At 42.4% G+C, this 11,965-nt stretch overlaps 4 protein-coding genes across 4 annotated transcripts; all 4 read right to left on the bottom strand.

The window, feature by feature from the left end:
• Positions 1-111: 111 nt before the first annotated feature.
• Positions 112-1,382, bottom strand: si:dkey-165a24.9 (probable G-protein coupled receptor 132). The gene is made up of 2 exons (XM_058067822.1): positions 713-1,382; positions 112-527 (listed from the first exon to the last, which is right to left on the bottom strand). The coding sequence occupies exons 1-2, from the start codon at positions 1,288-1,290 to the stop codon at positions 125-127; spliced, it is 981 nt and encodes a 326-aa protein (XP_057923805.1). The 5' UTR covers positions 1,291-1,382; the 3' UTR covers positions 112-124.
• A 307-nt stretch (positions 1,383-1,689) lies between these two features.
• ugt5g1 (UDP glucuronosyltransferase 5 family, polypeptide G1) lies at positions 1,690-4,687 on the bottom strand. Its single transcript, XM_058068634.1, has 2 exons — positions 4,569-4,687; positions 1,690-4,289 (listed from the first exon to the last, which is right to left on the bottom strand). Exon 2 carries the CDS (start codon positions 4,284-4,286, stop codon positions 2,706-2,708), a length of 1,581 nt encoding a protein of 526 aa, XP_057924617.1. The 5' UTR covers positions 4,287-4,289; positions 4,569-4,687; the 3' UTR covers positions 1,690-2,705.
• Positions 4,688-6,391: 1,704 nt separating this feature from the next.
• Positions 6,392-8,499, bottom strand: LOC131126279 (cornifelin homolog A-like). The gene is made up of 4 exons (XM_058068635.1): positions 8,468-8,499; positions 8,211-8,327; positions 6,882-7,036; positions 6,392-6,811 (listed from the first exon to the last, which is right to left on the bottom strand). Exons 2-4 carry the CDS (start codon positions 8,317-8,319, stop codon positions 6,692-6,694), a joined length of 384 nt encoding a protein of 127 aa, XP_057924618.1. The 5' UTR covers positions 8,320-8,327; positions 8,468-8,499; the 3' UTR covers positions 6,392-6,691.
• Positions 8,500-8,896: 397 nt separating this feature from the next.
• LOC131126003 (PLAC8-like protein 1) lies at positions 8,897-11,622 on the bottom strand. The gene is made up of 4 exons (XM_058068122.1): positions 11,523-11,622; positions 11,185-11,296; positions 10,961-11,115; positions 8,897-10,115 (listed from the first exon to the last, which is right to left on the bottom strand). Exons 2-4 carry the CDS (start codon positions 11,285-11,287, stop codon positions 9,927-9,929), a joined length of 447 nt encoding a protein of 148 aa, XP_057924105.1. The 5' UTR covers positions 11,288-11,296; positions 11,523-11,622; the 3' UTR covers positions 8,897-9,926.
• Between the last annotated feature and the right edge of the window lie 343 nt (positions 11,623-11,965).

Here is an 11,965-nt window from a genome sequence, read left to right as displayed (position 1 = left end):
GCTTGGGAAAAATAAAGAAAAACCTATAGTATTTTTTTAAAACCTGCTTGGCTTTTGCAGAAAATCCTGAAAAATAAGTTTTTCTTGGACTAGACAAAGCCCCAAATGGATCATATTGTTTGATCTACGTTACAAAAAGACTTTCCTGATGTCCCTTGGCATCCTGATGAGCCGTAGTGCTATTTTTGCAAACGTTTTGACCCCGCCCTGAGCAGGGAAGTGACCTCCGCAGCTCCAGCCGGGCGTCGGCGCACAGAAAGATGTAGAAGAGAGGATCGAGCAGCGTGTTGAGGCTGGTCAGCCCGTAGCACAGGCGGTAGAACAGGAAGATAGCACGCTCCAGTGCGCACGGCTCATTGGTCCACAGCAGGGATGCAAATCTGTAGCCTCCCACCAGGTGGTACGGTCCGAAGACGACGATGAAGTTGATTGTGATGACCACCAGGATGCCTACGATTTTGTGGCGTTCATGGGCCGACAAGGTGGGAGAGCGGCGTAGGGTCACTCCAATGTGGGCTGATGTGTAGCTGAAAGTGGGGGGGTGAGACTTGACATTACATGACTTTTACCAAAGGCAAGCAGAATGTTTTTTTTGACAGTTTTGTTGTAAGAAATATACAAAAAAAAAAAACACGGGACATGTTAAGCGATGTGGACTGGGTTGACGGTGATGCCGTAAGCTACCGTGACTGTGTTCTATGGCTTAACTCACCCCAGTATGACGCACGGCAACAGGAAGCCCAGAGCCACAGTGGTGATCTTGAAGTGGGCGTACCTGAGACTCACTGGGTACTGCTCCAGACACAGTAGTCGTTCCGTGTTGAAAACCGACGGCAAGAGTCCAAACAAGCAGAAGAGAAATGTAAGTGTCCAGACCGCCACGCCTGACACCGCCGCCACCCTGACCGTTCTCAATCTTCGGCTGCTCAGCGGGAACACGATGGCCAGACAGCGGTCCAGCGCTATCAGGCACAGGAACATGACGCTGACGTAGACATTGACGTAGAACACGTAGCCTACTAGCTCGCACGTGAGCCGCCCGTAGGGCCAACGGTGGTTGCCCTGGAGGTACAGGATCCACAAGGGAAGGGTGAGCAGCTGCAGGAGGTCGGACAGCAACAGGTTGAGGATGTAGACCTGCTGGCAGCTACCGTTCCCGCGGCCCAGGTGGTACAGTCCCCATAGCGACAGCAGGTTGCTGGGCAGACCCAATGAGAACACCAAACCGTATATGCAAGTCAGGCCAAATACATCTGTGTCCAAAGGGAGGCCGCAGCTGTCGTTGGACATGTCTATCTCCTTCCAAGTGTTTCTTACATCATATTCCTCCAGCTCGCATGCTAAAAACCATCAACTCCCGTTTGGTCCTGCTCACCCCTGGAAGCTTTTGCTGCTGCGACCCACGCTCTGCAAATGCTGGTAACACGGTGTCCGGACCCACTTTTGTCCATTCTTTGATCGCTTCCTACCACAGGAAGTCAACGTCTTTGGCTTTAAGGACAACATCCTGAGGCAGGAGAACGCCTATCGTGCCCAGAACAAAAACACACTTGGAGTGGAGATGGCAATCACGCTGGCATGGCTGTCAATCACTCACGGCCTTTAGTTGAATGCATTCAACACATGAACATCTTCATGGATTTTTATATTCATTAAGATTTTATTATGTGCACGTTGTTGATGCACTGCACGCACAAGAAACACATTTACTTGATTTCTTGATTATTATTTTATCTGACAGAAACACAGCATGAACCATTTTAACCTTCCTCTTGTGTTAGCTTTCTGGTATCATCTCTTATGTTAACGGGTCGGTTTTGACCCGTGTATTAAATCAGCTATAAAATACACTAAAAACAATAAGTTACCATCAAATTTCATCCATAAAAATATTGGTTTTAATACTTTTTGTGTGGGCATGTAGGCCTTTTTTTGTCACTATACATCTCGATTTCAATATCCAAAAATGGTAAAATGAACCTCAAAAGAATCATATTAATAAATTGAAGGTTCTTTTGTTACCTGGCTAATCCTGGCTATAGAACATATCTCTTAAATCAATTACTTTTATTTATTTTCTAATTTTAGTATTAATCACTAAAGAAACATCTATGGTGTTGGGGTCGATTTTGATCCATATATATTAATGTCAAGAAAAGGTAGAAAAAGTTATTGTTTTCAGCAACAAAATGAGAATCCCCTGAAGCTTACATGATGATGATTGTAGACTTTTTCAATTTCAGTTTTGGCTCAAAATCTTGCTTTATAGTCATATTATTATAACCGGGCCGAAACCGACCCTAACAATACAGTGGTCATAATTTCAACCAGACCATTTTATAATGTAGTAATGTAGTGGGGTTTTATTTTGTTGAAATAGAGTTTCCTGACAAAGTCAATAAGACCTGTATTTATAAGAATGCCAAATCAGGCGAATGTTTTTGGAGACGTTTAAGGAAAACACAATTGAAATTGTTTCAAGGAAGTATTTCTACCATGTGGTTTAAAAGGGAGAGCTTGTTCGAGTCCAATCATTCATTCATATCCAATATGACCAAGATTTACTAATAAATACCCGACCCGAGACACTCCCACCAAACACCACAGTTTGACTTTTTTTCGTCAATACCAAATTAGTGATCATTATCAGTGCTTCAGCAATCATAGCAAAAACGGATGCTCAAGTTTAAAAATCACCAAATGTATTATTCCCATTTCAACTTTCTCCTGAACATCCGGCAGCAGACAGTCTTACAGATGAAGATGGAAGCCCCCACAGAGGCTCCAACGACAGCAACCATGAAAAGAAGCACGTCCAGGCAGAAGTAGGAATACCAGGAAAGGCCGTAAGCTGCCGGCCGCAGATGAGCCGCTCCTTTGTTCCTGATCACATACTCGATCCAGAAGATGGCCTCATCCAAAGGAGACACGGGGCGGTCATGGTGGAGCCGAGAGAGTCGAAGCATATTGTCACGGTATGATGGAGTCTCCAGAAGGTCTTTAAGAGTCTCGAGGAAGTCTTCCTGAGTTAGCGATCCAGCCTCCACCACCAGGGCCGCACCACGCACCTTCAGCCGGAGGAGGTTGTCAAACTGGTCAAAGAGCAGCGGCAGACCCAGAACCGGAACCCCGTGGTAGATCGCTTCATAGATGCCGTTGGTGCCCCCGTGGGCAACAAACACACGAGTTTTGGGGTGTCCCAGGAGGTCGTTCTGAGGCAGCCAGTCCACCAGCAGGGTGTTGTTCCCCAAGGATGAAGGCCTTTCTCCCACAAACCTCCAAATCACCTTCTGAGGCAACTGAGCAAATGCGGCCGCAATGGCATTGGTGACCTCACGAGGCAGGGCCGAGACCAACGTTCCCAAAGACATGACCACCACCCCGTGTTCCCCGGAGCTCTGCATGAAGGCCTCCAGATCATCAGGAAGGGGTTGGGCCTTTTTACACTGGAAGCCCCCGATATAGACCATGTTGGGCATTGTTGGTCGAGGGAACTCAAAGATGAAATCTGACCTCACCAACCAGATATCTGCTGCATGTTCCAAGGAGAGCAGATCTGTTCCAGGAGGGAAGTGCCTCTGGAATACATCTGAGTACTCTGGGTTTATGTAAAAGTACAATTCAATGATACTATATAAGTAATGCAACATGTTCTTGAACCTTCCCTGGAAATCCATCTGGTCATGGAGTTCACTTCCAGACACAGGGACAAATGACGGAGGAGAAGGGGATGTGGCGAAGTGACTCTCTCCGTTATTAATCCATCGCACGTTGAAGATCATCGGCAACTTGAGGTAATTCCCCAGCAGCACCCCCACAGTCAGGCCCGGGTCGGTTAACATGAGATCAAACTTGGCATCCTGAAGCTTCCTCATGAAAACCGCATCATCCAACATATTACTGACCGACGCGGCGAGAATACGGTGACCGGTGGACAGCATGTTTGTGATGAGGCCCTGCTGGTGAAACGTCCTCAGGAAGTTGGCCGACTTGCGGCGCTCCATCACGTCCTTTAGCATCTCGTTGTAAAAGTCCTTAACGGTGCCGTCCTCCAGCATGGACTTGGTGATGGACGTGTAAAAGGAGCCGTTGGTGGGGATGTACCAGCTCCTGGGGGAGTGCAGAACGGTGAGGACGTGGCCTCGGGAGTGCAGCTCCTTGAGGATCACCTCCATGTTGATCCAGTGGCTCCCGTCCACCGGAACCACCAGGATCCTGCTGCATCCAGCGGGCCCGAGGGTCAGGAAGCTGAGAAGTGCAAGGAGCACCGGAAAGACGTGGGACATTTCCTGGCAGCATAAGGAAGACATATGTACAACACGTAATTGAACGACTCTAATCACTGAATCATGAGTTTTAATCCATGTATTTATTTTTACCAACTAGTTTTTAATCATAATTTGCAGCAGCTAACAACAAACAATTTATAGTTAAGATTTATAACAATATCACTTTTGAATGTTGAAAAATATTTTTTCCATGTTTAGTTTATGGTCTCAACATTCCCTAAGACATTCCTCAAGGTTGACTGAAAGAATCAATATAGGAAACAACACAAGACCACTCACCTTTGTTGTGTTGTATTAAAATCCACAAGTTCGCCTCCTGAGGTCTCGGACTTGCAGGATTAATTCTGTTTAACACAAACAAGGACTTAACACACAGGACCTGATCTGACAGGTCAAAGTCTACGTTTGACGTTTATCAGCCAACATTTTCCCCTGGGTGGGGTTTGTGTGAGGCTAATCATGCCACTGAAGCAACATGTTACACTACCTGAAATCTTGAGTTCTCCACAAAAAACAGACTCTGCACCCGACGTCTGGACAAATGGACAGAAACGGTGCATTGGTCTGTTCTGTTAACATAGAATGAACAGAATGAACAGCAGGTGAAGGCCATTTACATTGGGTTGTGTCATCATCTTTACCCGAGGGATTGGAATTTCTGGAAGATTTGCGGGGTTTTCTGCAAACCTTGGATACTTATTGCTTATGTAGTTTATGTATTGTATAAAGCATTGCATTCAAGACATAACTCACCATACTCACTATAACATCGATAATAATAATAATAGTAATAATAACAATAATAATAATAATAATTAGTATTATTATTATTAAATAATAATAATTATTATAATATAATGCATAATAATAATTAATAATAATAATTATTATATTATTATCATTATTATTATATATTTTATATTATATTATAATATAATAATAATAATAATAATTATTATTATTATTAATTATTATTAATAATATTTTTATTGTTCTTGAACCTTCCCTGGAAATCCATCTGGTCATGGAGTCCACTTCCAGACACAGGGACAAAGGACAAAGGAGAGGGGGATGTGGCGAATAATTTTATTATTTATTATAAAATTAATACCATATTTTTTAATTATTATTAATATTTTAATATTAATATATTATTAATTATTAATAATTATTATTATATATTATAATATAATAATAAGTATTACAATATAATATATAATAACAATAATAATGATAATAATAATAATTATTATTATTAATAATAATATGCATATTAAAAAAGTCATTATTAATAATAGTTATATTAAAAATTATTAATAATAATAATTATTAAAGTAATTATTATTAAATTAATTAATTAATAATAATAAGTATTATTATGATTATTAAAAAGTACATGTATTTAATTATTAAAAAGTACATTTCCTTGCATCTCTTCAAGGTCGATCTGAAAGCCAAGTGGACGCTTGCTGCTCCACAGGCACTTCCTTCCTGCAATTGTCCACGGCCTCATGATAGTGGGTCATTTACAATCCCTATGTCCTATATACTCCAACACCCGTTGATGCCTAATTGTTTCGGAGGCATGAGTCACTTTTTATGATACCATAGTTTTGCTGGAATTTCACACAATGTTCTGTGTTTATGCAACACCTCCTTGCCCCCACACCACCCCCCCAGAGACAGCTTTGGAAAGTTCCATACGTGCACAATGGAACTAATATGCACACTAAGCCTTAAGCCATAGTCTGTGACACAAAAGCTGTATCATGGGGGCTATTTAGATAAAAGCTAAATGTTAAATGTTATTATTATCACGACGTAAAGTGTCAGTATCAATGTTATGTCTCCTCTCTAGTAGTGACCATTTCTTAGTTTATTTGGTATGTGCTCAGCATGACCTCAGTACAGGAGTATGACCTTTTGATGCATATCAAGTAGTTTCACCTGTGGCTGTTACAATCCACTTGCATGGATGCCACGTGGGGTGCTGACATACTGTACCAGATTCAAACAATAGGACGCAGGGACTATTTTGATATTTCTTTATTTTCTGAAAAGGCTAACCAAAATAGCTATTATTGGTAATGTATCAAGATAACATTTTTCTAATTTTTCCATTTTTTTGTTTGTTTTGTATTTTTCTTGTTTAATTGTATGCAGGCCATAAAAAGACTTCTAAGACACGGACACCCCTGATGTAGTGTAAAATTTTTATAATAACATGTCACTGAGGTCAAACCTCTCGTGCCATTCTATGACGGCACATTTGTCCCAAACATTTATCAGCTGCTCTGTGACATTCCAAGACTGGAGATCTCAGATATCTTCAGCTGAGGGAAGTGGACACAAAGTCAAAACTGATGCTGTTGGCTCCAGCGATAACGCAGGGATAAAGGTCTTCAGGAGGCCATGTTGACAAATGTAATGGGGTTACTTCTGACTTGCATCTCTCTGGCTATCTGGCACCACGTGCACGGCCCGCAGCAGCAACTGTACACGCAGTCGTTGCAGACCGTACCCTGTGGATGAAATAACCACAAAAATAAAATAACCAATAAATGAACCAAAAATATGATGTTGCTTGTGTACCTCAATGTTGTAACGCTGGCGTACGGACACCCTGAGGGCGGTGGTCATCGGCGGGATGATCCCAAAAGCGTCCAGCAGCGGGAGGCAGAGACACTCTCCGGCATCCACTGACGTTTTACACGTGAAGCATGGAAGGCACCAAAAGGCGAAACAGCCTGAAAAGGCAAACATAATAATAATAAAATAATAATAATAATAAAAAAATAAAAAATAAAAATAAAAATAAAAATAAAAATAAAAATAAAAATAAAAATAAAAATAAAAATAAAAATAAAAATAAAAATAAAAATAAAAATAAAAATAAAAATAAAAATAAAAATAAAAATAAAAATAAAAATAAAAACAATAAGGAACCCCTTCTTTGCTTGGGTTGCTTTCCTTTCCTTCAGGTTTTAGTGTTGTGTGGTCCATCCATCTATGGTGGACCCTATCCTGCCCACTTCAGGCAAGAGACACGCTGGACTGGCTGGACTGACAAACAATGTGAGAGGAAGCCAGACTACACCCATGCACGCACAGTGAGAACATGTAGGCTCCACACAGAGACGCTTGATGGGAATTTAAACCCAGATTAATTGTACGTTATTTGTGAACATTTGTGTTGAATTTCAATATTTTTGGACTGAATGCGCGGCACGGCGGTTTCCGGGTTAGCGCGCAGACCTCACAGCTAGGAGACCAGGGTTCAATTCCACCCTCGGCCATCTCTGTGTGGAGTTTGCATGTTCTCCCCGTGCATGCGTGGGTTTTCTCCGGGTACTCCGGTTTCCTCCCACATTCCAAAAACATGCTAGGTTAGGCTCCAGCACCCCCGCGACCCTCATGAGGAAAAAGCGGTAGAAAATGAATGAATGGACTGAATGCTGAGAAGAACTGAAACCTAAACATCAGCCTCACTGCATGGAAGCCCATAGTTTATTTTCATTATAAACTTGATGAAAAACTTTTTTTAGTATTCCTGCTGGTAATTATTTCCCCTTCTGGCCCCTTGTGTGTTTCATTTTTAAAAATGTTATTTTACCTTCCTGTTGGCAACTTTTGACTCTTTTGTTTTTGCGAAAACGTTCCTTCCTGCTTTTTGTTCCCAGATCACACCACCACCCTACTGCATTTAAATGCTCCTAAAAGTGCACACAGTGCATACTGTTTTATCTATCATATGGGGAATCCAAAGCGGCGATGCTATCAGCACTTGCATATCCTCCTCAACGCCTCATCTCCAATCTGCAGCATACCTGTGCGACGAGGCTGCATCAGACCTCGCCATCGGCTGCGTGCACAGACAGGAGGCTTATAAAGGATCACTGGTCCGTGCATGAAAAGACTTACACATATTCACGTCCTGGAAGCAATCGCAGATGCCTGAGCTCCACTGGTTTGACATGGATGTCATGGTGGTCATGGTGAAGGGCTTGGGTTGGTTTAGTTGTTGCGACATGGTTGACTCTTCGTGACAAAGTACATAGAAATAAATAAACCGAAATAATTCAACACCACATTTTGACCTTACTTTAAGACTTATCTGCATGTTTTGTGCATTTCCCGTAGCGTCAATGCAAACAAAATACAATGCATGGACATCTTACCTGAGTGGAAGCAGTGTGTGGTGGAGGCTGGAGAGATGGTGAGTGATGCACGAGCATCTCCGTCCTGCTTATTTTATAGACGCACGTGTCTGTGTCACACCAACAGGTCGGGCCAGTCGTATAGCGTGCCAAATCGGACGTGTCGAGCAGACTGATTGTGTTGATAAGATATACTTATTGAAAAGTGCGTCAGTGTCAATTCCAGTGTTGCCAGATGCTCTGGAGTCAAATAAGAATACTTTTGTGTGCTGATAAGAGATTATGATTAATATGAGGACAGTGTTTTTGTTGGCACAATGTGTCAAACTTTATTTATAGTAAAACAGTATTTTCTTTTTTTAGTTTTTTATTGGCCTGCAGCACATTAAAACAAATTTAATAAGAATTAATAAGAAAAAGTAAACTAATCCAATCCCCTTTCCCCCATCCTGTGTTTACGTTGTGCTTATATGTACTTATACGTATGCTGAGTTTTTTTTTTTTTACTATACTCCCCCATAGGAGCTTAGTTTGGAATTTTTTTCCCTCCCCTCTTTTCTTGTTGTTCCCTTCCTTCTCCCTCCTCCATCGCCCAGTTATCCCGTCATATTGTATATCCATGGACAAACGATTGCACTATTCCCGCTGATTCGGAAAATGTAGCGGCCATTTTTCAAGAATAAAAAGAAATTCTAAGAGAAAAAGGTGTCATCTAAAGAGAAAAAGTCAACTGGGATAGGCTCCAGCATACCCCTGTCATCCTAATGAGGATAGAAAATGAATGGATGGATAGATAATAACATTGATTCATTCATTTTCTACTGCTTTTTCCTTACGAGGGTCGCGGAGGGGGTGCTGGAGCCTATCCCAGCTGTCTTCCGGCGAGAGGCGGGGTACACCCTGGACTGGTGGGCAGCCAATCACAGGGCACATATAGACAAACAACCATTCACACTCACATTCATACCAATTTGGAGTCACCAATTAACCTAGCATGTTTTTGGAATGTGGGAGGAAACCGGAGTACCCGGAAAAAACCCATGCATGCACGGTGAGAACATGCAAACTCCACACAGAGATGGCCGAGGGTGGAATTGAACCCTGGTCTCCTAACTGTGAGGTCTGCGCGCTAACCACTAGACCACCGTGCCACCAAGATAATAACAATATAACAATAAAGATTCTTGGCTTAATGTTCACATCAGTATTTTTGCCATGGAATCAAAGGCTGCTCAGTAAAGAACATATGCATAAAAATATGATAACTCAAAATATTCCAAACCAAAATACCATCAGCCGGCCTTCTAGTAGTGGTGTTCTTTTTCTGTTGACACTTTATTTGTATTCTAATATAAAAGACGAGCAAAAAGTTAAATACGTTTTGTCATTTCTTGACAACAAATCTTATGGAGGCACAATACTTTTGCATAAATAATTTTGCACAAATAATCTGATGAAATGAAAGCTGAGTCGTAGTGGTTCAGACCAAGTGCGACCCCTGCAGGGGAGTGAGTCTAATGTATTTGCTTGCAGATGAGGACGAGGAGGAGGAGAAGGATGACGAGGAGGAGGTGTGAGCTGCAGCCCTTCTTTTCAGCTCTCTGGAGATCTGCATCCAAGATAGCGAGTAGCAGCAGCATCCGTACAGGCAGTCGCTCCACACGCTGCCCTGCAAGAGAGCACGTGTGGGAGGCCCAAGTTCGATCACTCGCATGGATTTATGACTCCATATTATCATCATCACTCATCCCAAATGCAAGATTCTTCTGATTTGTGTGCACTGTGGAGCGGAGGTGCATCTTGATACTGTAGATACTCACCACAAGTATGCAGGAACATTACTGGGATTTGTGTATTTGTTACTGAGAAATTAAAAAAAAATGTTACATATTGCACATTTCAGGCTTTAGCAGTACCGCGCGTGAGCCGCGGCCCACTCCGCCTCCAGTGGAGCCAACATTACCAACCACCTCCTTCTACCATGGCAGCGCTCCAGCTCTCCAAAACGCCCCCACCTCCGTTTTTCCTTTTACTGTACTTTCTGAACAACAACATCAAGCAGCAACGTAGAAATGGGCCTGCCAATGACCTTAGAGTTGGGGTACTACAAGGTACCCCAAGGTACAAGGTCCATCCAAGAATGGACATCATTCAATATTGTTTATATAAGATAAGATAAGATATGCCATTATTTGTCCCTCAGGGGGGAAATTTGCATTGCACAGCAGCAAGAGTACATAATCAGTTAAGCAGTACACAATACACAATGTAGAAAAATAAACAATATAAACAACCCAAGTATTAACAAAATCAACCGTTTTTCCCAGAGTTATATACAATAAAGTATGCAGATAATATGAAACGAGATGAGATATATGACCAGTCTATACACTGAGGTCTTGCAAGTGAGTTAATATGAGGCATTATGGAAATACTATATTGCATTTAGAGCCCTTAATATTGCACATGGAGGTTGATCATTGATATTGCACAGTGAATATTTGAACACAATACCTGTATGCCGTATCTCTCCCTCACAGAGGCCCTGATGGCGAGGGAGGCCGGGGGCACACAGCCGATGCAGTCCAGCAGGGGTAGCAGTGGGCACGCGCCCGCCTTGCTGCTCACCTTGCAGGTGAACACCGGGAGGCAGCAAAGGGCGAAGCAGCCTACACAAACACAAACAGGCTCAGTGTGGACAAACATGACAACGTTACGTTATAAGTCGGCTTGCTTACAGTCTCCCAGCTCTTCATGACACGCACACAGACCCGTGCTCCATTGCTCGGCTCCGTGGAGGCGCCTAATTTGCGGCTGGACCCGGATCACATGTCGGGGCATTGCTGACCTCTGAGAAATTGAACATTATTTTGGTGTCTTGTTAGATTGTGCAATTGTACCTTATGTTGTGCCCACAACATAAGTGTTCCATAACACACAAACACGCAACCAAGTTACAGACTTCAGTGGACCAGATTGGACCCTGCTGACTCCAGTAACTCTTTACTAGATCCTGTCGGATGCGCGTCTATCAATGATTCCGTGCCGGAAAAGATACTAAGAAAGCAAAACTTACCTATCAATGTAGTCTTCTGAAATCTTTATGAATCTTGTCGCACTTTTGTCTGCCCGCTACTGCTTTAACTCCCTGTGTGCTTGACCTGCGGTGTTTTGGTGTAAACACTTCAAACTGGTTCCTGTGTGACTACTGCTGACCTAAGTGATGTTGGTGTTGACAGCTTTGCCGCCCGAATAAGGATGTTGAGACAACAGCTAGTTTACCATTTAAATGATAAATACTCAAGGGACAATACTATAGAGCGTAAACTTGGATATGCCATAGAGCAGGGGTCTCAAACTCAATTTACCTGGGGGCCACTGGAGCTGGGGTCTGGGCAAGGCTGGGCCGCATCAGGTTTTCCAAAAAAAAACAACCTAATTTATTAAAAACAGAAAAATATACAAACTTTTTCAGTTCTTTGGTTCCGATTTTCTACAATAAAAGCTCTGATAAAACAT

Source organism: Doryrhamphus excisus, chromosome 3 (genome assembly GCF_030265055.1).
Source record: "Doryrhamphus excisus isolate RoL2022-K1 chromosome 3, RoL_Dexc_1.0, whole genome shotgun sequence".
Classification (NCBI taxonomy): domain Eukaryota; kingdom Metazoa; phylum Chordata; class Actinopteri; order Syngnathiformes; family Syngnathidae; genus Doryrhamphus; species Doryrhamphus excisus.
This window is presented reverse-complemented; position numbering and strand designations above follow the sequence as displayed.